This window comes from Mustela nivalis, assembly GCF_964662115.1.
Source record: "Mustela nivalis genome assembly, chromosome: X".
NCBI classification, from domain to species: Eukaryota; Metazoa; Chordata; class Mammalia; order Carnivora; family Mustelidae; genus Mustela; species Mustela nivalis.
In genome coordinates, this window is record NC_139040.1 from 55,176,902 (window position 1) to 55,204,312 (window position 27,411).

At 35.9% G+C, this 27,411-nt stretch overlaps 1 protein-coding gene and 1 long non-coding RNA gene across 8 annotated transcripts in view; one reads left to right on the forward strand and one right to left on the reverse strand.

Moving 5' to 3' along the window:
- The window catches only part of LOC309855577, a 226,849-nt gene that overhangs the window by 153,439 nt on the left and 45,999 nt on the right, over nucleotides 1-27,411 (reverse strand). The gene's annotated exons all lie outside the window — the stretch shown is intronic.
- The window catches only part of CHM (CHM Rab escort protein), a 239,583-nt gene that overhangs the window by 64,824 nt on the left and 147,348 nt on the right, over nucleotides 1-27,411 (forward strand). For 4 of the 7 annotated variants that reach the window (XM_082715969.1, XM_082715970.1, XM_082715971.1 and 1 more), the window contains 3 exons: nucleotides 20,208-20,595; nucleotides 25,881-25,997; nucleotides 26,501-26,621. In XM_082715969.1, the coding sequence (XP_082572095.1) occupies nucleotides 20,208-20,595; nucleotides 25,881-25,997; nucleotides 26,501-26,621 (626 nt within the window). Of the gene's footprint in view, nucleotides 1-113; nucleotides 300-20,207; nucleotides 20,596-25,880; nucleotides 25,998-26,500; nucleotides 26,622-27,411 lie in introns of those variants that run through there. The other 3 variants (XR_014306871.1, XR_014306872.1, XM_082715973.1) reach the window with 3 other exon arrangements.

Sequence of the window (27,411 nt, forward strand, 5' to 3'; positions counted from 1 at the left end):
ATTGATTCCTGATAACTCTTTCTGCCATGTCATTGTTGTACAGAAATGCAACAGACTTCTTTTTTTTTTTTTTAAAGTTGGGTATTCATCCTTTCTTTTTTTTTTAAAAAAAGATTTTATTTATCCATCTGTCAGAGAGACAGCGAGACAGCGAGCGAGAGCGAGCACAGGCAGACAGAGAGGCAGGCAGAGTCAGAGGGAGAAGCAGGCTCCCTATGGAGCAAGGAGCCCGATGTGGGACTCGATCCCAGGACGCTGGGATCATGACCTGAGCCGAAGGCAGCTGCTTAACCAACTGAGCCACCCAGGCGTCCCGCAACAGACTTCTATATATTGATTTTGTATCCTGCGACTTTACTGAATTTGTGTATCATTTCTAGCAATTTTTTAGTGCAGTTTTAGTGTGTTCTCTATGCCATCTGCAAATAGTGACTTCCTCCTTGCTGATTTGGATGCTTTTTATTTCTTTGTGTTGTCTGATTGCTATGGCTGAGATTTCCAGTACTGTATTGAACAACAGTGGTGAGAGAAACTGAATAACTGTTTTTCAGAGGACCTGTACCATTTTACATTTCCATCAGAATTTCATAATTCAGTTTCCCCACATACTTATCAGCATCTGGTGTTTTTACTTTCTTCACCATTCTGATAGACGTGTAGTGATATCTTACTGCAGTTTTAATTTGCATTTTTCTTATGGTTGATTTTGAACATCTTTTCATGTGTTTGCCATTCTTACATCCTGTTTGTTGAAAATCTGTTCCTATCTCTTGCTCATTTTTTTTTTTTAAAGATTTTATTTATTTGAGAAAGAGAGAGAGTGGGCATGAGAGGGAGAAGTTCAGAGGGAGAAGCAGACTCTTGGCAGAGCTAGGAGCCCGATGTGGGACTCGATCCCGGGACTACAGAATCATGCCCTGAGCTGAAGGCAGTTGCTTAACCAACTGAGCCACCCAGGCGCCCCTCTTGCTCATTTTTTTAAATCTTTTTATTTTTTTTAAAATTAATTAATTAATTAATTAATTATTTTTTATAAACATGTATTTTTATCCCCAGGGGTACAGGTCTGTGAATCGCCAGGTTTACACACTTCACAGCACTCACCAAAGCACATACCCTCCCCAGTGTCCATAACCCCACCTCCCCTTCTCCCAACCCTCCTCCCCCCAGCAACCCTCAGTTTGTTTTGTAGGATTAAGAGTCACTTATGGTTTGTCTCCCTCCCAATCCCATCTTGTTTCATTGAGGAAGTGGTGATGCAACATGGGGGCTTAAGTGGGTAGGAGAAGAATCTTGCTCATTTTTTAATTGGATTGGCTTTTTCCTGTGGATTTTTGAGAGTTCTTTATATGTTTTATATATGTGTCTTTTGTTAGGTAAATAGTTTGCAAATATTTCCATTAAGTATGTAGCTTGTCTGGCATCCTCTTTAAGCAGAATGTTTTGCAGGTGAAATGTTTTAAATTTTGATGAGGTACAAATTTTACACTTTTTTCTTTGGTATAGATCCAGAATATTTTCTCTTATTTTTTAAAAAAAATTTACAGTTTTATGTTTAAGCCCATGATCTTTAATTTTTGTACATGGTGTGAGGTTTAGGTCAGTGTTATTTTTTTTAACTTAAGGTTATCCTATTGCTTTGGCACAGTTTGTTATAAAGGCTGTTCTTACTCCACTGAATTAATTTTGCATATTTGTCAAAAATCAGTTGGCTGTACTTGGATGGGTCTATTTGTGGATTTTATATTCTGTTCCATTAATGCGTATGTCTTTCCCAAACCAATACCACACTGTCTGGATTCCTGAAGCTATATATTAGGACTTAAAGTCAGGTAGAATAATTCCTCCGAATTAATTCTTTTTTGTCAAGATTGTTTTAGCTTTTCTAGAGTTTGTGCTGTTTCATATAATGTTTTAATAAGCTTTTCTATGTTTAGAAATGTTGCTGGAATTTTGATAGAAATTGGATTAATACTGTAACTCAACTTGGGGGGAATTGATACCTTTATTATTTTGAGTCTTCCAGTTCATTGACAAGGGTATGTCTCTCCATTTATGTAGATTGACTTCGATTTCTTTCTACAGATTTGTGTGATTTACAGCATCCCAATCCTGTGCATCTTTTGTTAATTGTATACCTAAGTAGTTGTTTGTCTTTGGGGCAATTATAGGTAACATTCTTTTTAATGTTGACTTTCATATATTCATTTTAGGTATCAAGATAGGCAGTTGGTTTTTATGCATTGAGTTGTATCGTGGCATCTTGCTGAACTCACTTTTTAGTACTTGGGATTTTTTTTTATAGATTTCCTTAGTATTTTTACATAGACAGTCATGTCTTAAACAAAGAGGAACAGTTTTATGTATTCCTCATTTTCTTTTTTAAGAGTCTGTTTCCTATTGAGAATCGTGTGTTTTCTGTCCGTAGCCACATACCACAAGTTAATGGTGTTTTCTCCTTATCTTTAGCCTCACTTAATGAGCATTTTTTTTCCCCAGAAAGAAAGTTGTTATCACTTTCTGATGACTTTGTAATTATACCCTAATGATGGCCAATCATGTAGGGTCTCTCATTTCTAATTATCTTGTTTTTGTACACTACTCTCTTAGCTTGTGCCCATCAAATCCACAGTCTGATCACTGGTATCCATCAGTTTTTTCTCTGTAGTTAAGACTCTCTTCATTGGTTTGTCTTTCTCTCTCTTTTTTCTTTTCACTTGCTCATTTATTTTGTTTCTTAAATTCCACATATGAGTGAAATCATGTGGTATTTGTCTTTCTCTGACTGACTTATTTTGCCTAGCATTTTACTATTTCCATCCATGTTGTCGCAAATGGCAAGATTTCTTTCTTTTTTATGGCCAAATAATATTCCATTGTATATCTATACCACATCTTGTTTATCCGTTCATCAGCCAACAGACACTTGGGCTACTTCCATAATTTGGCTATTGCAAATAATGCACATATAAACATAGGGGTGCATTTGTCCGTTTGAATTAGTGTTTTTGTAGTTTTGGGTAAATACCCAGTAGGGTCTTTCTTGGTTTGTAATTCTATTTTTAATGTTTTGAGCAGTCTCCATACTGATATCCATAAGGGCTGCACGAGTTGCATTTCCATAAACAGTGCAAGAGTGTTCCTTTTTCTGCACATCCTCACCAACACTTGTGTTTTGTGTTTTTGATTTTAGACATTCTCAGAGGTGTAAAGTGGTATATCGTAGTTTTGATTTGTATTTCCCTGATGATGACTGATGATGAGCATCATTTCTTCTGTCTGTTAGCCATCTGTATGTCTTCTTTGGAGAAATGTCTCTTCATGTCTTCTACCCATTTTTAATTGGATTATTTTTTTGGGGGGTGTTGAGTTTTATAAGTTCTTTGTTTATTTTGGATACTGTTTATTGGATATGTCATTTCCAAATATCTTCTCTCATTCTGCAGGTTGTCTTTTAGTCTCATTGATCCTTTCCTTCACTGTGCAGAAGCTTTTTATTTTGCTCTAGTCCCATTAGTTTATTTTTGCTTTTGTTTCCCATGCCTCAAGAAACATATCTAGAAAAATATTGCTGTGGCCAATATCAGAAATTACTTTCTGTGCTTTCTTCTAGATTTTTATGGTTTCAAAACTCACATTTAGGTCTTTATTACATTTTGAATTTATTTTCATGTATGGTGAAAAAAGTGGTCCAGTTTCATTCTTTTGCATGTTGCTATCAGGTTTTCCCAGCACCATTTGTTGAAGAGATGGTCTTTTTACCATTGGATATTCATTCCTTCTTTGTCAAAGATTAATCAGTCATGTAATTGTTGGTTTGTTTCTGGGCTTTTTATTCTGTTCTTTTGATCTATTATTGTGCCAGTACCATACTGTTTTTAAATACTCTAGCATTGTAACATAACTTGAAGTCTGAGATTGTGATACTTCTGCTTTTTTCTTTTTCCAAAATTACTTTGGCTATTTGGCCTTTTTTTTGTGGCTCCATACAAATTTTAGCATTGTTTGTTCTAGTTCTCTGAAAAATGCTGTTGCTCTTTAGACAGGGATTGCATTAAATCTGTAGATTGATTTGGATAATAACAGAATTTTTTTGTAATACAGAATTTTTAACAATATTTGTTTTTTCATCCCATGAGCATAGAATATCTCCATTTCTTTGTGTCATATTGAATTCCTCTCCTCAGTGTTTTATAGTTTTCAGAGTATAGGTCTTTTACTTTATTAAGTTTATTCCTACAGATTTTATTGTTTTTGGTACAGTTGTAAATGGAATTGTTTTCTTAATTTCACTTTCTGCTGTTTTATTATAATTGTTATTATTTTGCTTCATTATTACGGTAAAGGAATGCAGTAGGCTTCTCAACATTGATTTTGTATCCTGCAAGTTTATTCAATTCATTTATCAGTTCTAGTAGTATTTTGGTTGAATCTTTAGTGTTTTATTTGTATACTATTATGTCATCTGCAAATGGTGAAAGTTTCACTTCTTTCTTACCAAGTTTAGTGCCTTTTATTTCTTTTTATTTTCTGCTGTGGCTAGGGCTTCCAGTACTATGTTGAATAAAAGTGGTGAGAGTGGATATCCTTGTTCTGGATCTTACAGGAAAACCTCTGAATTTCTTACCATTGGGTATGATCTTAGTTGAGGGGTTTTCATAATAAGGCCTTTATTCCAGGGGCACCTGGGTAGCTCAGTGAGGTAAAGCCTCTGCCTTCAGCTCAGGTCATGATCCCAGGGTCCTGGGATCGAGCCCCACATCGATCTCTGCTCAGCAGGAAGCCTGCTCACCCCTTTCTTGCTGCCTGCCTCTCTGCCTACTTGTGATCTCTCTCTCTCTCTGTGAAATAAATAAAAAGTCTTAAAAAAATTAAAAAAATAAGGCCTTTATTCTGTTGAGGTATGTTCCCTCTGGACCAGTTTGTTTAGGGTTTTCATCATGAATGGATGTTGTAGTTTGTCAAATATTTTTTCATCATCACTTGAAATGATTATATGTTTTTTATTCTTCCTGTTATTAATGTGATGATGTATCACGTTGATTGGTTTGTGAATATTGTACCACCCTTACATCTCAGGAATAAATCCCACTTGATTATTGTGAACTTTTTTATTATTTTTTTTTAATTTTTATTTATTTTTAATTTTTTTTTAAAGATTTTATTTATTTATTTGACAGAGAGAGGTCACAAGTAGGCAGAGAGGCAGGCAGAGAGAGGAGGAAGAGAGCCTGATGCAGAACTCGATCCCAGGACCCTGAGATCATGACCTGAGCCGAAGGCAGCAGCTTAACCCACTGAGCCACCCAGGCGCCCCGTTTTTTTTTTTAATGTATTGCTGGGTTTGGTTTGCTAGTATGTTATTGAGGATTTTTGTGTCTGTGTTCATCAGAGATATTGTCCTTAAGTTCTCTTTTTTTTTGGTATCTTTATCTGGTTTTGGTGTTAGGGTGATGCTGTTCTCATAGAATGAATTTGGAAGTTTTCTTTCCTCTTCTGTTTTTTTAGAGTACTTTCCTAAGAAAAGGTATTAACTTTTCTTTAAATGTTTAGTAGAATTCACCTGTGAAGCCTTGGCCTTAAACTTTTGTATATTGGCCTTAAACTTTTGTATATTGGTAGTGTTTTAGATTACTAAATGATTTTTATTTCTGGTAATCTGGTCAAATTTTTATTTCTTCCTGCTTTGGTTTTGGTAGGTTATATTCATGAGAATTTATCCATTTCTAGGTTTTTCAATTTGTTTATATATAATGTTTTAGAATATTCTCTTATAGTTGTTTGTATTTCTGTGATGTTCTTTATTTCTCATCTCTAATTTATGATTTTTATTTGGGTCCTTTCTTTTTTCTTCTAAGTTTGGCTAGAAGTTTATCATTTGTATCAGTTTTTTTTCAGTGAACCTCCTTCTGGTTTCATTCATCCGTTATATTGTCTTTTTTAGTTCTCATCATTTATTGTTGCTCTAATCTTTATTATTTTCTTCCTTATTCTGGCTTTCAGTTTCATTGTGGTTCTTTTTTTTTTTTTTTCCTAGCTCCTTTAGTTGTAAGCTTGGGTGTTCATTTGAGACTTTTCTTGCTTCTTGAGGTAGACCTGTATTGCTATATAATTTCCTCTTAGAATTGCTTTTGCTGAAACCAAAAGATTTTGGACTATTTTGTCTTCATTTTCATTTGTTTCCATGTGTATTTTTTAAAAGATTTTATTTATTTATTAGAGGCAGCATGGGGGAGTGAGCCCAAGCATGGGTAGAAAGGCAGAGGGAGAGGGAGAAACAGGCTCCCCGCTGAGCAGGGGTCCTGGCACAGGGATCTATCCCGAGATCCTGGGATCATGACCCAAGCCAAAGGTAGATGCCCAATGGACTGAGCCACCTAGGCACCCTTGTTTCCATGTATTTTTTTTATTTCTTCTTTGACTTTCTAGTTGACCCTTTCATTGTTTAGGACCATGTTGTTTGACCTCCATGTATTTGTGGTCTTTCCAGATTTTTCTCTTATGCTTAATTTCTAGTTTCATTGTGTTGTGATCAGAAAAGGTACATGATAGGACTAAAGTGTTTTTGAATTTAAGACTTGTGTTATGGTCTAATATGTAATCTGTTATGGAGAATGTTCCATGTTGGCTGGAAAAGAATGTGTATTCTGTTTTAGAATGAAATATTGTGAATATATATGTTAAATCCCTCTGGTCTAGCATGTCATTCAAAACCGTTGTTTACTTGTTGATTTGTTTAGATGATGAATCCCATTGATGTAAGTGGGGTGTTTTAAGTCCCCTTCTATTATTGTGTTATTATCAGTTAGTTTCTTTATGTTTGTTATTTTTTTTTGAAGATTTTATTTATTTATTTGACAGAGAGAGATTACAAGTAGGCAAAGAGGCAGGCAGAGAGAGAGAGGAGGAAGCAGGCTCCCTGCTGAGCAGAGAGCCCGATGTGGGACTCGATCCCAGTACCCTGAGATCATGACCTGAGCTGAAAGCAGCGGCTTAACCCACTGAGCCACCCAGGCATCCCTCTTTATGTTTGTTATTAACTCTTTTATCTGTTTGGGTGCTCCCTTGTTGGGTGCATAAACGTTTAAAATTCTTGCATCCTCCTGTCAGATTGTCTCCTTTTTAATTATATAGTAACCTTTGTCTCTTGTTACAGTCTGTTGTAAATTCTGTCTTGTCCCAATGTAAGTGCTGCTCTCCTGTCTGTCTTTTGACATTCAGTTGCATGATAAACATTTCTCCATCCTCTCTCTTAATGTGCAGGTAAACAGGTCTTTCGTAGGTAGCATATAGATAGGTCTTTTTTTTTTTTATCTACTGTGTCACCTTCTGTCTTGATAGGAACATTTAGTTTATTTACATCCAAAGTAATTATTGACAGATACATATTTACTGCCATTCTTGCTCGTTTTGTTGTTGTTTTTGTATTTTTTCCCATTAATTGAGCATCTTAATCACATCAGAGCTTTGGGGTGGCTGCTCTGCACTTCTCTTAGCTTGCTGTCTCAAGTTAAAAAGTGTTTTCCAGAATCTGAACAGATTTTCATGCAGCAAGACCTCTAAACATGATAGGAAGGAGGAGAGTTTTCCTAACATATGTATCACTTTTTTAAAAAAGTATTTAATTTATTTACTTGAGAGCGTGTGAGCGTACATGTGAGAGAGAAAACAGAGAGAGGGTGAAGCAAACTCCCCATTGAGCAGTGAGCTCCATGTGGGACTTGATCCTGGGATCCTGAGTTTATAACCTTAGCTGAAGGCAGACACTTACCCGACCCAGGCGCCCCATATGTATCCTTCTTTTTTTTTTTTTATTACTGTTATGTTAAAGAGTCTTCATCAGGAGCCTTCAGCACATTCTTCCTTGTCTCACTGGCCAAAACTGGATAGCCAGCTCACTCCTAAATCAGTCAGCAGCAAAGGGTTGTGAATTGCTATAGTTGGCTTTAATCAGCCATGATCCTTTACCTAGCTCCAGAATTGCATCTCTTGTGCCAGGGAGGAAGACACTAATGGTTGCTGTGTAGACAACTAGCAGTACTTGCTGTATATCATCTTATGAAATTTTGTTCCTGGAAAAATGTAACAGGTTAGTATTTCAGCTATATTCCATAATATATGTTAATATTTAAAGTTGGTTAGAGTAGCAAAAAATATTTACCAATATATTTTATTGTAGCAATTAAAAATTAAATACAGTGTTTTTTTTATATTGCTCATTTCTGGAGCAATAACTTTTTGATTGCCTGATTTTTCTAACTCTGATGGGTAACTATGGAACATTTATTTGTAGGAATAAACAGCTGGTGTAATTTAACATATATCTGCAAATCAGAAATGATTGGCTTAGAACAAAGCATATACAACTAAGTAAATGAATACCATTTTTGCAACAACCTATACTGTGGTGAAAGAGACACAAATGGCTGAAAAATGAAAAGTTAAAACCTGTGCTGAATAAATTAACCGGTTGGTTGGCAATTTTTTATTTGACTCATCTCAAACTGTGACTGATACAAGGCATAAATCAGATGCATTCACTTTGAGGTATTACTTTGGTAATATAATTTCTTGATAATCAATACTAGATAATACCTGAATTTATACCCCCAGGTTTTTAAGATTTTATATATATATATATCTTGGAAGTTAGTATAAAAAGCATTAGAAAAAGTAGTATTCATCAGCTACAGGTTGGTAAAATTATCTCAGCATTGTTATACTGGACTGTAAATGGCCTTTGAAATTTGAATTGGCAATAAAAGTGACATTAGATTTCATTTGTATCTATTTTGTATCTATTTCATCGGTATCTATTTTGATACTGAAGTTTTTTTTTTTTTTAATTTTATTTATTTATTTGAAAGACGGAGATCACAAGTAGGCAGAGAGGCAGGCAGAGAGAGAGAGAGAGAGGGAAGCAGGCTTCCTGCGGAGCAGGGAGCCCGATGCGGGGCTCGATCCCAGGACCCTGAGATCATGACCCGAGCCAAAGGCAGCAGCCCAAACCACTGAGCCACCCAGGCGCCCCATACTGAAAAGTTTTATAAGAACTAATGAGGCGGATTTTTTCTCCTTTATATGTTAAAATCACAATAGCATTGTTGAACTCATAGTTTCCATTGAGAATTTAGAATCCGACCACATTCATTAACAACTAGCAAATATGTTTTTATATTTTTCAAACACTTTAAAATTTATAAATGTGAGTTCTTAATTTATTAATTTTTCTTCAAAAGGTTGAATTATCTATTTTAAGAATTTTTTTATCACAATATAAAGTTTTAAATTTGAGGAAATGCGAGTTCCTTTTGATGAACAGAATTTTGTTTACTAGTGCGTTAAGTGGAGTTTTGGGAGTTTTCTGGTGTCCTTGTAAATTCTAGTTAGGTATTAAATTTAACCTTAGCTGAAGTACAAAAACATTGTTTTTAACAGAAACTAAGGACAATCTTTTTTTTTTTTTTAAAGATTTTATTTATTTATTTGACAGAGAGAGATCACAAGTAGGCAGAGAGAGAGGAGGAAGCAGGCTCCCTGCTGAGCAGAGAGCCCGATGCATAACTCGATCCCAGGACCCTGAGATCATGACCTGAGCCAAAGGCAGCGGCTTAACCCACTGAGCCACCCAGGCGCCCCAATCTTGTGTTTTTATTGCATATGTTTTCCATAGTGCTAGGGATTTCACAAAATGATATCGAGAAGAGTAAGACTTATTGATTTATAGTTGTAGGACAAATTTACAAGTTTACAAAAAAATTTCTTATACTTACACCTTTAATTATTTTGTCCTGTTTTCCAGATTATTCAGCATTAATACATTTCATTCATTGTAGAAAGGCCCTTTTCTCAGAAGGTAATAGAGAGCCATTAACTAGATCAGTTGCTGTGTTCAGTTTCCATGCTGTCATTATCAAGGTCTATAATAAGAAGAAATTGTCATATTTTGTCTTATCTTTAAAATGCAGTTGATTATCATGTCATCCCTTAGTTTAATTTGTAGATGTGGGACTTCTACTCAAAGTTGTCACCTTAGATCCCTCTTAGAACACACTTTGGTTTATTTGCTTTTTAAAATAAAAATGTAGAGTGTAAATAATGCTGTGGAAAATATACAAATCACATGTCATATTATTGCTCTTCATTTTTTTTTATTTATTTATCAGAGAGGGGGGGGGAGAGAGCAAGCACAGGCAGACAGAATGGCAGGCAGAGGCAGAGGGAGAAGCAGGCTCCCCGCCGAGCAAGGAGCCCGATGTGGGACTCGATTCCAGGACGCTGGGATCATGACCTGAGCCGAATGCAGCTGCTTAACCAACTGAGCCACCCAGGCGTCCCTTGCTCTTCATTTTTAATGTTGCTAATGACAATAGTATCATAGCGTAATCTGATCAAAGAGGTTTCAAAAACCCAGGTTTTAAAAGCCCTGGATATGTGTATTTTGAGTTGTCTGTTGACCTTTGCAAAGTTTAGCAGTATTTTATATTTGATTACTGTCTCATGTTTAATTAGTCTTTTGGAGTTTGTAAAATACTTTGCATATATGTTAGCTCATTTATGATACAACAGCCTCATGAAAGGTTAGGAAGCTGGTCTGATTCCCATTTTATAAATGGGTCTGAGAGATTAAGTGGCTTGCCTAATAATTAATGCATCTAGAACTTTTCCCACTTTACTTTCCTAGATCTAAAAGGTAGGATTAGATCATTAATGATACTGCATTTTATTTTATTATATTTAATTAAAATTATTGTATTATAACGGTAAAGATCTTGGCATTTTATTTCTTTTTTTTAGTGGAACTGTAAATATTCTTTATTTTTTCCAAGTTTTTATTTAAACTCCAGTTAGTTAATATACACATTACTTACAAGTGTAGAATTCAGTAATTCAGCAATTATATACAACACCTGGTGCTCATCCCATGGGCTCTCCTTAATCCCCATCACCTATTTAACTGCCCCCCAACTCTCCCCCACCCTTGCACCCCCCACTCCGCACACCTCCCCTATGGTAACCGTCAGCTTGTTACCTATAGTTGAGCGTCTGTTTCTTGGTTTTCTTCTGTTTCTTCCCCCCTCTATGTTCATGTCTTTTGTTTCTTAAATTCCACATATGAGTGAAATCATGTGGTGTTTGTCTTTCTCTGACTGTCTTATTTCCCTTAGCGTAATACCTATGAGCTCCACACATCTTGTTGCAAATGGCAAGATTTCATTCTTTTTCATGGCTAACTACTATTCCTAGATTTTATATATATGTGTATATATATATACTATATGTATATCTCACATAATCTTTTTCAATTTATCAGTCAGTGGACATTGGGGCTCTTTCCATAATTTAGTTATGTTGATAATGCTTCTGTAAACATCAGGGTGCATGCATCCCTTTAAGGTAATATTCTTGTATTCTTTGGGTGAATACCGTGTGGTGCAATTGCTTGGTTGTACAGTACTATTTTTAATGTTTTGAGGAACCTCCATACTGTTGTCCAGAGTGGCTGTACTAGTTTGTATTCCTTTCAACAGCGTAACAGGGTTCCCCTTTCTCCACATTCTCGCCAAGACCTTTTGTTTCCTGTGTTGTTAATTTTATCCATTCTGACAGGCATGAGGTAGTTTTGATTTTTAGTTCCCTGATGATTAGTGATGTTAATCATCTTTTCATGTGTCTGGTGACCATCTGTGTGTCTTTTAGAAAAAATGTCTGTTCATGTCTTTTGCCCATTTTTTAACTGGATTATTTGTTTTTTGGGTGTGGATTTTGAAAAGTTCTTTATAAATTTTAGGTACTAACCCTTCATTAGATACATCATTTGAGAATGTCTTCTCCAATTTTGTAGGTTCCATTTTAGATTTTTTGGTTATTTCCTTCACTGTGCAGAATCTTTTTTATTTTGATGAAGTCCTGATAGTTTATTTTTGCTGTTATTTCCCTTGCCTCAGGAGACATATCTAGTAAGAAGTTGCTACAGCCAATGTCAAAGAGGTTGCTGCCTGTGTTCTTCTCTAGGATTTTATTGTTTTCCTGTCTCACTTTTAGGTATTTCATTCATTTTAAATTTATTTTTGTATATAGTATAAATAAGTGGTCCAATTTCATTTTGTGCATGTTGCTCTCCGGTTTTTCCAACACCATTTGTTGAAGAGACTGTCTTTTCCCCATTGGATATTCTCTCCTCCTTTGCTGAAGATTAATTGACCAGATAGTGGTGGGTTCATTTCTGGGTTTTCTCTCTATTCTGTTGATCTGTGTATCTAGTTTTGTGCCAATATTATGCTTGATCAGTACAGCTTTGTAATGATATAACTTAAGGTCTTGAATTGTGATGTCTCCAGCTTTGCTTTTCTTTTTGAAGATTGGATTTTGCTATTTGGAGTATTTTGTGGTTCCATACAAATTTTAGAATTTTTTGTTCTAGTTCTGTGAAAAATGCTGCTATAACTTTGATAAAGATTTCATGAACTGTGTAGATTGCTTTGGGCAGTATAGACATTTTAACAATATTTGTTCTTCCAATCCATGAGCTTGCAATGTTTTTTCATTTCTTTGTGTCATCTTCAATTTCTTTCATAAGTGTTCTAGTTTTCAGAGTATAGATCTTTTCCTTCTTTGGAAAGGTTTATTCCTAGGTATCTTATGATTTTGGGAATATTTGTAGGAGGGGATCAATTCCTTGATTTCTCTTTCTGCTACTTCATTATTGTTGTATAGATGTGCACCAGATTTCTGTATGTTGGTTTTGTATCCTGTGACTTTACTGAATTTGTGTATCAGTCCTTGCAGCTTTTTGGTGCAGTCTTTGGGGTTTTCTTTATAGAGTATCATGTTATTTGCAAATAGTGAAAGTTTAACTTCTTCCTTGCCAGTTTGGATGCCTTTTATTTCTTTGTATTATTTGATTCCTGTGGCTAGGACTTCCAGTACTATGTGAAATAATTGTGATAAGAGTAGAAATCCCTATCTTGTCTGTGACTATAGAGGTAAAACTCTTTGCTTTTCCCCACTGAGAATGATACTAGGTGTGGATTTTTCATATGTGGCCTTTATTATGTTGAGGTATGTTCCCTCTAACCCTACTTTGTTGAAGGTTTTTTTTTTTTTTTAATTTGACAGAGAGAGGGAGATCACAAGTAGGCAGAGAGGCAGGCAGAGAGAGAGGGGGAAACAGGCTACCTGCTGAGCAGAGAGCCCGATGCAGGACTCGATCCCAGGACCCTGAGATCATGACCTGAGCTGAAGGCAGAGGCTTAACCCACTGAACCACTCAGGTGACCTGAAGGTTTTTTTGTTTTGTTTTGTTTTTTTGTTTTTTTTTTATAATGAATGTATGTTGTACTCTGTCTGTCAGATGTTTTCTCTACATCTTTTCAAAGGATCATATGGTTCTTATCTTTTTTTTTTTTAAATTACTGTGGTGTATCATATTGATTGATTTCCGAATATTGAAACTTCTTGTGGCCCATTAATAAATCCTGCTTGATCATGGTGAATGATTCTTTTAATGTACTGTCAGATTCAATTTGCTAGTATCCTATTGAGATTTTTTTATATCCATCTTCATCAGGGATATCAGCCCGTAGTTGCCTTTTTTTTTTTTTAAAGATTTTATTATTTACTTATTTGACAGAGAGATAGATCACAAGTAGGCAGAAAGAAAGGGAGAAGCATGCTCTCTGCTGAACAGAGAGCCCGATGTGGGGCTCGATCCCAGGACCCTGAGATCATGACCTGAGCCGAAGGCAGAGGCTTAACCCCCTGAGCCACCCAGGTGACCCTGTAGTTGCCTTTTTTAATGGAGTCTTTGTTCGGTGTTGGAATTAATGTAATGCTGGCCTCATAGAATGAATTTGGAAGTTTTCCTTCCTCTTCTGTTTTTTTAGAATACTTTCAGAAGAAAAGTTTTTAACTCTTCTTTTTTTTTAATTTTTTAATTATTTTCTTTAAATTTTTTTTTGTAATTTTATTTATTTATCTGACAGACAGAGATCACAAGTAGGTAGAGAGGCAGGCAGAGAGAGAGGAGGAAGCAGGCTCCCTGCTGAGCAGAGAGCCCGATGCAGGGCTCCATCCCAGAACCCTGAGATCATGACCTGAGCCGAAGGCAGAGGCTTAACCCACTGAGCCACCCAGGTGCCCCCACCTTTTTTTTTATTTTTTTTTAAATTTTATTTATTTATTTGACAGATAGAGATCACAAGTAGGTGGAGAGGCAGGCAGAGAGAGAGGAGGAAGCAGTCTCCCTGCTGTGCAGAGAGCCTTAACTCTTCTTTAAATGTTTGGTAGAATTCCCCCTGGGAAACCATCTGGCCCTGGACTTTTGTTTGTCAGGACATTTTTGATTACTGATTCAGCTTCTTTGGTGCTTCTGCATCTGTTTCTGTTTCTTTCTGCTTCAGTTTTGGTAGCTTATGTGTTTCTAGGACTTTATCCATTGCTTCCAAGTTGTCCAATTTGTTGACATATAATTTCTCATAATACTTTCTGATAATTTCATAATATCTGATAATTGTATTTCTGTGGTGTTGGTTGTTATTTCTTCTCTCTCATTTCTGATTTTATTTATTTGGGTCCAGTTTCTCCTTTCTCTTTAATAAGTCCAGCTAGGGGTTTACCACTTAACAATTCAAGGAATCAACTCCTAGTTTCATTGATGGGTTCTACTGTTTTTTGTTTGTTTGTTTATTTAGTTTCTTTATCATTTATTTCTGCTCTGATCTTTATTATTTTCTTTCCTCTGGTGGCTTTAGGCTTCATTTGTATTTCTTTGTCTAGCTCCTTTAGGTGTAAGTGTAGGTTGTTTATTTGAGATTTTTCTTTCTTGGACTGTCATGTTTTCATTTTAATTTGTTTCCATCTTTTTTTTTTAATTCTTTAATTTCCTGGTTGACCCATTCATCCTCTTTTTTTTTTTAGAATTATTTATTGATTTTAGAGAGAGAGAAGGAGAGAATGAAAAGGGACATGGAGAGAGAATCTCAAGCAGACTCAGCACAGAGCCAAAATGGGGCTCAGTCTCACGACCCTGAGATCATGATCTTAGCTAAAACCAGGCACCCCAGGTCCATTCATTTATTAGTAGCATGTTGTTTTACCTACATGTATTTGTGGTTTTTCCAAATTTTTTCTTGTTTTTGACTTCAAGTTTCATAGCATTGTGGTCTGAAAAGATGCATGGTATGATCACATATTTTTGTGGTTGTTGAGGTCTGAGTTGTGACCTAGTATGTGGTCTGTTCTTGAGAATGTCACATGTGCACTCGAAAAGAATGTATATTCTGTTGCTTTAGGATGAAGTGTTTTGAATATGTCTGTTAAGTCCATTTGGTCCAGTATTGCATTCAAAACTATTGTTTCCTTGTTGATTTTCTGCCTAGATGATCTGTCCATTGATGTAATTGGGGTGTTAAAGTCCTGTAGTATTACTGTCTTATTATCAATGAGTTTCTTCATGTTTTTTAATTAATTCTTTTATACATTTGGGTGCTCCCCATGTTGAGGATATAAATATTTACAATTGTTAGATCTCCCTATTGGATAGTCTGCTTTATTATGATATAATACCCTTCTTCATCTCTTATTATAATCTACTCTGGCTTCATTTTGATGTCTATTTGCATGATAAATGTTTATCCATCCCCTCATGTTCAGTGTGCAAGTGTCATTAGGTCTAAAATGAGTCTCTTGTAGGCAGCATTTAAATGGGTCTTGTTTTGTTATACATTTTGCTGTCCTCTGTCTTGTGATTAGAGCATGTATTCCATTTGTATTCAGAACTGTTGATAGCTATATGTTTATTGCCGTTTTATTACTTGTTTTGTCGTGTCCGGAGATTTTCTCTGTTCCTTTCTTCTCTTTGTCACTTTTGTTCTTTTCTTTCGACTCAAATAGTTCCCTTTAGTATTTCTTCCAGGGCTGGTTTAGTGGTCACAAACTCCTTTAGTTTTTGTTTCTCTGGGAAGCTCTTCATCTCTCCTTCTGTTCTGTATGATAGCCTTGGTTGGTAGAGTATTCTTAGCTGCTGATTTTTCCCATTCAGAACTTTGAGTATATCATGCCACTGTCTTCTTACTTACTAAATTTCTGTGGAGATATCTGCAGATGGTCTTATGGGTCTTCCTTTGTAAGTTCAGGACTTCTTTTGTCTTGCTGCATTTAGGATTTTTTTTCTTTATAGCTATATTTTGCAAATTTAATTATAATTAATCTTGGTGTTGGTCTGCTTTTGTGGATTTTGATGGGAGATGTCTGTGCCTCAGGATTTGGATGTCTTTTTCCTTCCCCAGATTAGGGAATCTTTCAGCTGTTATTTCCTCAGATAAATTTTCTGCCCCCCTCTTCTCTCTCTTCTTGTTCTCAGACTTGTATAGTACGAATGTTACTTTGTTTGATGGAGTCACTGAGTTCCCTAAATATATTCTCCTGATCCATAATTCTTCTTTCTTTTGTTCAGCTTCATATTTGTCTATTATTTTACCTTCTATATCACTTACCTGTTCCTCTGCTTCTTTTATCCTTGTTTCATTGTATCCAATCTGTTTAAAATCTTGCTTATTGCAGTTTACACTTCTGTTTTTTTTTTTTTTTAACTCTATTATCTCTGTGGTAAGGGCCATCCTGAAGTCTTCCACTCTTGTCTCAAGCCCAGTCATTATCCTTATGATTGTTGCTTTCAGTTCTCCATTCAGACATATTACTTATATCTGTTTCACTTAGATCTCTGGTTGTGACCTTATCTTGTTTCATTTGGGATGAATTCCTCCATCTTGGCATTTTCCCTAGGTTTCTGATTTATTTGTTTGTTGGAAAAGCTTGTTCTGTTGCCTGCTTTTGAGTGTAATGGCTTTATGAAGAAGATGTCATATAGCGCCCAGGGCCTGATGCTTCAGGGCGTGTCTCTGATGCATGCTGCATGCATTCTGCTGCTTGTTTTGGGTGCTCTGTCCTTCAGGCCAGTTATCTGCAGAGTCTGTCCTTGCCTTCATTGGGCAGTGTTTTATCCTTGGGCAGTGTGGTGAGTTTAACTAGGTGTACTCTGGTCTGTTTGTTAAATGAGACCCAATACTACTTCCACTAGGCCTGAATCTTTGCATAACTCTCTAATCAGGAGATGTTGTTTGAGCAGGGGTTTCTGCTGGTCTTCTGGGGCAGGGTCCTGCCAAGGACCAAGGATCAAGGACCAACTTGACCAAGAAGGTCAGTGGGGGTAGAGTGCAGGGGTGTTGGACCTGATATAAGCAGGTAAGGCAGCCACTGTAGGTGCTCTGGTGTTTATAACAGTTGGTTCTTTTTTTATGCTGAGGGGAGGGGGAGGGAAGTGAAATCAGGCAGCTCCACTGTCTCTGGAGAGGGATCTCAGTGCTTGTTCCCAGGAACTCATTTTGAGAAGAGGGAATTATCTCCCCTGGGTGTCCCAGGGCTACTTTAGATGGCTGTCTGTCCCCAGGTTGTTTTCATGTCTTCTCCCCAGGAGCAGTGCAGTGTGCCTTCCAGACTCTATCCCAGCCATGCTGTGGATTTCTAAAACTCTAGTCTTCAATCCCTGCTGGTTGTAAAAACTCACAAAAATCTCCCCCTCTTGTTTTCCCAGCCAGTGGCTTTGGAGAAGTATTCTCCCTGTGTGTTCCCCTATATGCTTCTCTCTCCCTTATCATTCTCCCAGACCAGGGCTCCCTCCCCTCCACAACATCAGAGATCTGTTTCTCCCCCAAAGCATGTCCCTGTACTTCCTACCTTCCTCCATGTGGCCTCTTCTATCCCTTTGGTTGTGGAATTTGTTTTGTCAGTCTTCAGGTTGATTTCTTGGGTATTCGGGATGATTTGGTAGTTATCTAGTTGTTTTCAAGGGAGAAGAAGAACTTAGGATCCTTCTATTCCATCATCCTAGCTCTTCTTCCAGCATTTTATTTTTTGACATTTATGTTAGGTTACTCTTTCATCGTACGTTTTTTATTGTAGTGTTTATTGTATTTATTGTAATAAGACTTTTCAAAATTTTTAAATTTTTTTAAGATTTTATTTATTTGACAGAGAGATCACATTTAGGCAGAGATAGAGGGGGAAGCAGGATCCCTGCTGAGAAGAGAGCCTGATGTGGGGCTCCATCCCAGGACCCTAAGATCATGACCTGAACCCAAGGCAGAGGCTTAACCCATTGAGCCACCCAGGTTCCCCAATAAGACATTTTTTAAGTGTACTCAGACTTTCGAATTTATAATTTATTGCTTTTTCCTGGCCTCGTATCTTGTGTTTTTTACAAATTCAGTTTGTTTCATGTTTACACACACACACACACACACACACACACACACACACACATACACACACACCCTGTTGGCATGTAGAAACCATTTATTCTTCACAAATTTATTTGATAGCATGTCTGTAGAGCAGTGCAGTAGGTGCTGTGAGGGACACATAAATAGAGATGTTCTGATCTTCCCTCAAGAGAATTAAAGTCTACTTCAGAGATAAAGTATATCCTAAACAACCAAAGGACTATTAAAAGGAACTGATAAATAAATGCAAGGTAAATTGCATGTGTGTGTATTGTTGGGACATGGAGTAATAGAATGATACATATGGTTGGTTTAAGGAAGTTTTTTGGGGAAATATTTAAAATTTTTTCTTACAATGGATTGTTAAAGTACATGCCTATTTTCAAAAGTAGGAGAATTACAATATTATGGTAGTGGGATGAATAACCCAGGGGACAAAATGATACAGTCCAAAACATGGAGATTAGAGTTGATAGACTCAGAGAGATGCTATGTCTGAAAACAAGAGAGATAAGACTAGAAAGTAGTTTATAAAGAAGTGATATGGGTTAGAGGCAGAAAGATTTTATGGGGTAGGGTTTATTTTATTTTATTTATTTTTAAAGATTTTATTTATTTATCAGAGAGGGGGGGGGAGAGTGAGCACAGGCAGACAGAATGGCAGGCAGAGGCAGAGGGAGAAGCAGGCTCCCCGCTGAGCAAGGTGCCTGATGCGGGACTCGATCCCAGGACGCTGGGATCATGACCTGAGCCGAAGGCAGCTGCTTAACCAACTGAGCCACCCAGGCGTCCCTATGGGGTAGGGTTTAGAGATCATATAAGAAAGAGCAGCTATAAGTTCTTGAGCAATCAGTTAGCAGGTGTTTACTTCCCAGGGCCTATTACTGGCATTTTTACTGTTTCACAGTAGGTCAGCTTTTTTTTTTTTTTAAGATTTTATTTATTTATTTGACAGTCAGAGATCACAAGTAGGCAGAGAGAGAGGAGGGAAGCAGCCTCCCTGCTGAGCAGAGAGCCTGACGCGGGGCTTGATCTCAGGGTCCCAAGATCATGACCCGAGCCAAAGGCAGAGGCTTAACCCACTGAGCCACTCAGGTGCCCCGGCAGTAGGTCAACTTAATGAAATGTAGGTTCTATGGTGGAGAACATGAAAGTGAAATGCGCAATGCAGGTAGATTGAACAGGAGCCTGTTATATCAGTCAAAGCAATACGGACCGAGAATGTTAACTGTAATAGTAACTTTGAAATAGAGTAATAGACACTAATACTAAAACAAATAAAGCAGGAAAGAATACAGAAAGATCCTCTTAGATACCACATTGTGATAAGCCAACTTAAACTTTATGGCAGACTTTTTGTAGTTCTGTCACACCATCAATAATATTAATCTTTGATAACTACCACTGTTGAACATGTACTGTATGCTAGGTACTGTGACAGGTTCTTTGCATGTGATGCCATGAAGACTAAACTATTATTCTTCAAAACAACCTTGTGAGGTAGATGCTATTATCCATGTGTTATAGATGGGTAATTTAGATCAGAGAGGATAAATAAGTTCACAGAGTTACCTAATCACAGGGTTTGGGCATTGTCCTGTTTATTCTGAAACCTGTGCTCGTAACCACTTTTGATTTGTTTCTAAAATACAATTCCCCTGATGGCATTAAAGTTTCAAAAGTGTACATGTGACAGACCCTACTAAACTCTGAGGTCTTTATGTGTATTTTTAAAATATTAACTATGTTTCATATTGTATCGAAACCTTAACAGGTGAATGTTTACTGTGTGGTTCATACAAGGCAAAATGTATACTGAACTTGATAAAATAAATGAGGTAAAGAAATAAAAATTGCCATTAAAATAGTATAAAATGTAGCCAGTACAATTATCAAAAGTGTATTGTTATTATAATTTCTCATTAGCCAGGATTTACATGAAGATGTTGAAGAAGCTGGTGCACTGCAGAAAAATCATGCTTCTGTGATATCTGGGAACCCCACAGAAGCTGCACATTCTGCCTGTCTGCCTTCAGAAGATGAGTCATTATGCAGTGTGATCTGTGAAGTGCCCAGAGAACAAACTCCAAGCAGTGATCTAGAGACTGCCCTAGAAATACACGATGTGGAAGTAACAGGGGGAAAGGAAAAGTATTATGACAACAAAACTTGTGTGAAGTCAGGTTCAGAAGAAGAAACAAGTGAAAATGTGCCTACAGAAGAAGACACTGCATTGCAACCAAAGAAAAATAGGATTACTTACTCACAAATTATTAGAGAAGGCAGGAAATTTAATATTGATTTGGTATCAAAAGTAAGTACTAATTATCTTCATCTTATCCTTAGAATAATACTAATTTTTAATTGATTGAAAATAGCATCTGGGACCATAAACCCAGTTTTCATAATTTTATTTTTTTTAAGTGTGGAACATTTGTTTTATAAAGAGATAGTAGCCAGAGATTTATAATTCAGTTAAAATATTCTTTAAATATAGGTTTAAAAATGCATTTAAATTGCTCAGTACTGGGCGCCTGGGTGACTCAGTCAGTTGAACCTCTGCCTTCGGCTCAGGTCATGATCCCAGGGTCCTAGCATCAAGTCCCACATCGGGCTCTCTGCTCAGCAGGGAGCCTGCTTCTCCCCTCCTCTCTCTCTGCCTGCCTCTCTGCCTACTTGTGATCTCTCAAATAAATAAATAAAATCTTAAAAAAAAAAAGCTCAGTACTATAGCACAAGAATTCTTTTGTACTGGAGCATAGAGTCCACTCTAATATTCTCCTACTGTATGGACACTGTCAATTCTATCAAGAAAAAAATTCTAATGAACCTAATTATAAATTTATGTTATATTTATAGTTTATTAAATGAACTTTTTTTAGCCCTTCTATATAGTAGCTATTTTAACATCTGTATGATGATGAACATTCTGAATAAACGGATGCATTTTTGAAAATCATCTGTTCGGGTGTGAGAGCTTTGGAGGATAATTTAATAGTTGGGAGGCTGGGAACAATGCTGTTAGGTTAGGTTTCAGTCCTGAACTCTGATAGGTCAGTGTAACTTCAGAAGAGGTCCCTGAGTCTTTGGAGGGTACAATGTTGTATTGGGTTTATAGGAAGCAAGGTTAATTTAGCACAAAAAGAACAGAAAACCAGCAAGGATAATGGTCTTAAGCGGTTAGATACAGGGAGCACCTGGATGACTCAGTTGATTGTCTGCCTTCAGCTTAGGTCTTGATCCCAGAGCTCTTGGACTGAACCCCACATCGGGCTCCCTGCTCACTGGAGAGTCTGCTTCTCTTTCTGCCCCTCCCCCCTGCTCCTGTGTGTGCACACTTTCTCTTTTTTCTCTCTCTCAAGTAGATAAATGGAAATCTTTAAAAAAAAAGGTTAGAAATAGGGCTGGGAGAAAGTAGAAAGAAACAGATCAAATCCCATAAATTGAGGGCAAACAATAAGAAATTAAAAAGAAGTAGGAAAGCATGGTGAATAACATAGACTTGCCTCAAAATTAGGCTTTTCAATTTAAGTGCTCTCTTGAAGTTCCCAGTTACAGAGTAGAGAGAGTAATTGCATATTCCTCACATTTTGCTGATACAATCCCATACACTCATACTGCTGCTCTCTTTGAACCTGATGCCTAAAAATGTGAGTAAATTTTACTACCCTTTGTTTCTTTCTATCACATAGCTCCCTCTGTGTCTAATTCTGTCCTCCTCTGAGTTGTGTGCTACTTTGGTCCTATTTATTATTTCTGCACCATCTGTTCGACCTTCTCCAGCCACTGTGCCCCTGTCGTGCTTTGAAATGTAGCATTTTTCCATGTTACCTTAGCTATTGATTTCTGGGTGAAGTTTAATCATAGTTTACTAATGGTCTTCCTGTTCTCTTGAACAGAAAATAAGTTTTACAAAACCAAAAAATAAAACAACAACAACAAAAAAAACGATTTCAAGTGACAAATGGACTTTGTTCTGGAATTTTCATTTTTAATTAGGTACTAGGAATTTGGAATGTCTAACTTAAAAGATGATACAAATGTTGGTTAAGAATCAACACTAGTTTATAATAGTTTCTATCCCTTATGGTAGCTGAAATACAGTATAAATATTGCAAAGGAAAATGATAGAAGATGGTGCTGTATCAATTTTTGGGATTAATGTAGGAAATTATTCACTTGTATAAAAGAAAGTGAATGCTGATTATAGTGGAGGAGAGATAGTTTAATTAGATGCTAAGATTTTTTTTATCCATCTTTTTTTTTTAAATATTTTATTTATTTATTTGACAGAGATCACAAGTAGGCAGAGAAGCAGGCAGAGAGAGAGGGACGGGGAAGCAGGCTCCCTGCTGAGCAGAGAGCCAGATGTGGGGCTCCATCCCAGGACCCTGGGATCATGACCTGAGCTGAAGGCAGAGGCTTTAACCCACTGAGCCACCCAGGTGCCCCAGATGCTAAGATGTTTGAGGAGACTTTTAAGATTTCTGGGTATTTTCATGAGTTTCACTGGATCACAATAGTGTTTCTTTTAGGGTAAATTAATAAAAAAAAGATGTGTCTAGGGCAGTCAAGACAGTTGTACTTTGTCCTGCATAATAGTTTTCATGGTTTTACATATTTAAAAATAATCAATAATAAATTCATCCTATAAAAGCAGCAATAGCTAAAGAATGTAGAGCCATATCAATATAAGAGATTTATTATCATTTTTTAATGTTAGTCATTTAGCGAATATTTACTGAGTACCTGTGATGTGGAAAGCAGTACATTCCACGATATTGGGGCAGTTACTCCTTGGAAAGTCAGTCCTAATTTCAGTTATTGCATCTACATTTAGGATGATTGCCAAATATCTATTTCAAGCCCTACCTTTTTCCTAAAGTTCAGTTTGATGTCTCCAAACTACTTGACATTTCTACATACATTCCATCTCAAAGTCATTATGGTAAAATTGACACAGTACTGTGGTGCTTTATAGTTTATAGAACACATTCACATAAATATAGGCATTTTTTCCTATTTCTTCTTTTCAGAATTTTTTACTAACATATAATGTATTATCTGCTACAGGAGTACAGGTCTGTGAATCATCAGTCTTACACAATTCGCAGCACTCACCATAGTACATACATACCCTCCCCAGTGTCCATCACCTAGCCACCCCCACTCCTCCACAACCCTGAGTTTGTTTCCTGAGATTAAGAGTCTCTTATGGTTTGTCTCCCTCTCCCGGTCCCATCTTGTTTCATTTTTTTCCCTCCCCACCTCCCACACCCCAAGTAGTCTTGTACTACTCAGGGTTGGTTAGTTAAAATACTTAGCATTTTTATATAGTGAGTATAGTATTATTATAGGTTAGTTAAATAAAATACTTATCATATTTATATAGTATATATAGTATTATAGTATGATATACTTCTTAGAGTAATAGAGAAAATCAAGGTCAAAGTTCATAGAATTAAAACTCTTTTCTTAGAAGTCCATACCCTTAATTATTATGGAACCAACATGGCCAAGTGAAGCAAAGATGATACATTAATTATTAAATCTAATTCTCAATATTTTAATCAAAATGAAGTATTCTTATTTATTTTTACTTAAGTATAATTAACATACAATATTGCATTAATTTCAGTTGTACAGTATATTGATTAGACACTTCTGTACATTTACTCATTGCTCACCATGCTTACTCACCATCTGTCACCATGTAACATTGTTATAATATTATTGACTATGTATCCTGTGCTGTGCTTTTATTCTCCATGTATAACTGTAAGTTTGTAACTCTTAATTCCCTTTATATGTTTCATCCAACCACACCTACCCATCTCTCTGGCAACCACCCAGTTTGTTCTCTGTAGTTAAGAGTCTGTTTTTTTGTTTCTTTGTTTAAATGTTTTCTGTTCAGATTCTATATGTGAGTGAAACCATGTGGTGATTGTCTTTCTCTGACTTATTTCACTTAGTATTTCACCCTCTGAGTCCAACCATGTTGTTGCAAATGGCAAGATTTCATTCTCTTTTTTGACCAAGTAATTCTGTTGTGTATATATAGTATACAACTTTATCCATTTTTTTGTTGAAGGATACTTGGTATTCTTTAGCTTCTCATCACTGAAATTTCTGTTAGATCACTTAGAGAGTGGTGAAAAAGAGGCTTAGGTTTAAATATTATACTTGTTATTACTAAGCTTCAGACAAAAGTTTAGTGTAGTTTTAATTGAAATGTGTTCTCTTAAATGCATTATTTTTAAGCTGGCATTAAATCTTAAGCTTTACTAGATCTTATTAAGTGAAAATACATTTTATGTTTGTACTAATATTTGTGAAATTATTGTGACTACTGAGGGATCATTGAATTTCAAGTATTGTTTCTAAACAAATTAGGTATTTGAATAATCTATTTTTTATTATAATTACAGAATATTTGGCAATTTATTCTTCAGATCATGGGCTGTATCAGTTGTGTAGGGTATTAGGCTGAAGATAATGAAATAACATGCTGTATTTAGTCAGGGTAATTGGATTAGCCCCCCCCCCCAAAAAAAATAGCAATGCCAGTTTTGTTTTGCACATTGTTGGGCTTTATAAAAATTTATTTAACTAATACTGATTTTCAGAGTCCTTACTGACCTCTTGGATGCTCAGACTAACAGTTTGGATTGATTTTTGAAATTCCCTTTCTCTTTGTATTAAAGCTGATTGGTTTTTTTTTTTCTCCCCTATTAGAAATGTAACATTTACATTTTTAACATTTATTGAGTCAGACACTTAAAAGTATATCAGTATGGGACATTCCAAATGTGTTGCACTTAACCATGTGGTTAAATTTAGAACAGGCAAGATAATACTGTTGAAGTTGTTTTTGTCTAATATTGGTTATGAGAGATGTGAAAGATTAAATCAATTCCTATTGTGCATGCTGGCAATAACTATTATCCTCACTTCTTGAGAAAGATATATCTCATATAAATCTAGACTGCTAGGATTATAGAGGGACCTTAAAATTCAACTCTTGTGGTGGAAATACATAACCACTTTTTTTCTTTTTTGTTTGGTGAGGAAGTCCAGCGAGCTGGTGTCTTCTTAATAACCACCTGCCCTTATATAAGGCTGTAGTCTCTTATTCAAAACCTTGGGCCTGGTGTGTTCTGTTATTTAGATTTAAAAAATTATTTTGGGAAGTAAAACACTACATGTTCTGGTATGCTATATATGAGGCAACATTCTTAGCAGTCTTTAATTAATTAAACTAATTAAACTAATTAATTAAACCTATTAATATTTCTGCAGTCAGATGTACGAATATTCACAGTAAGCAGGGCAAAGATAGAAGAGCCTTATAATAGTTTGGGTCATTTTGTTGTCAAACTATTTATGGAAAAACTATGGATTCCAGAGTTTTTTGGGTTTTGAATTTCAGATAATCAGTTGTAAACCTGTAATAAAATGTTATGTACTGCAATATTAATATGTGTAATGCTTTTTACAGATATTTAAAAATATAATGGAATTATGTCTTTATTTAGCATTTATCAATTTTTCCACAATTTTACCTTTTACTTCATCCTGTAAAATATTTTCTTTGTACAGCTGCTGTATTCTCGAGGATTGCTAATTGATCTTTTAATCAAATCTAATGTAAGTCGATATGCAGAGTTCAAAAATATTACCAGGATTCTTGCATTTCGGGAAGGAAGAGTGGAACAGGTACTTTGCTACTCAAGTTTTGCGACAGAGTATGAACTTAAGTTATTATGATTTGTTTTGGAAGGATAAGCAAATAGGATTGTTATTTTCCTGGCAAAGCAGTGAATTCCAATTCTGTATGGGAAAAATAAAGTTAAGAGATTACTCAATTAAAATTTCTACTGTCAATAATTTCATGAGTTATTCTGAAGCCTGATGTTGATGTTGAGAAATGGCTAATATTAGGCAGTATTGCTAGATTGGAGCTGTCATTTGTATCCGGTTAGGGGTGACATGCCATTGGCCTTTTAATGGCATAAAGAGCAACTTGGCAGAATTAAGTAAAAGAGCTCACAAGTTAATTAGCTTTGAACCCAACAGAGATGCCATTAGAACTGATGGAAGGTAACACAGATGGCTAGAATGGAAATAATGATCTTGTTATAGTTAAAGGGGAAAAAATGTGATTTGGAATACTTGTATCACTAGGAGGCAGTTTCTTAACTTACAATAATGTTTTTCAGGTTCCTTGTTCTAGAGCAGATGTCTTTAATAGCAAACAACTTACTATGGTAGAAAAACGAATGCTAATGAAGTTTCTTACATTTTGTATGGAGTATGAAAAACATCCTGATCAATATAAAGGTATTGTTTTCCATTAAATTGTGTTCTCTAATTATTTGAACTTTCTTATTTAATATGCTTGCTCTGATGTAAGCCACTCATGTCTTTGTTAAAGTACATTTCTTACTCTGCATTATCCAGTAGGTTAGCCATGAACAACATGTATTATTTAAATTAAAATTAATTAAAATTAAATAAAATTTAAAATTAAGTTCCTCAGTTGGACTAGCCATATTTGAAGTGCTTAGGAGCCACATGTGGTTATTAGCTACTATGGCTACAGTACACGTATAGAATGTTTTCATCATTGTGGAAGTGCTATGCTGGGTGTTTAGTTTTTATTCGTATTAATTAAATACTGCTGTCAACTAATTCTTCATAGATGAAAGTCTCTTTTCATTGTTATGTTAATTTTTTCAGCAGTGAAAAAAATCTGTGTATTTTTTCATTTTTCCAGGATTACTTTTGCTTGGTATATTGACTAACTCATTTTGACTGATTTAAAAAAAAGAGTCTAGATGGTATGAGGAGTGTGAACCACTGTATTAGAGTTTAGTCTTGGCTTTGACCCAAATCATGCGGTTACTTCAGAGTCTGTTGAAAATTGAATATCTCAGTATCAGAGCTTTATACTTTTTAGCGCATTGGGCTGGAAACATTATCCAAAATCAGAATATTCTATTGATGTTTCATTTATAAAGTTACAATGAGAAATATAGCAGTATTTTTTTTTTTACTTGATGGAATATTAGAAGTCAAGCTCTTACTCTTAAAGCTTCATGTCCATAAGATACTGCCAAATCATTCTTCA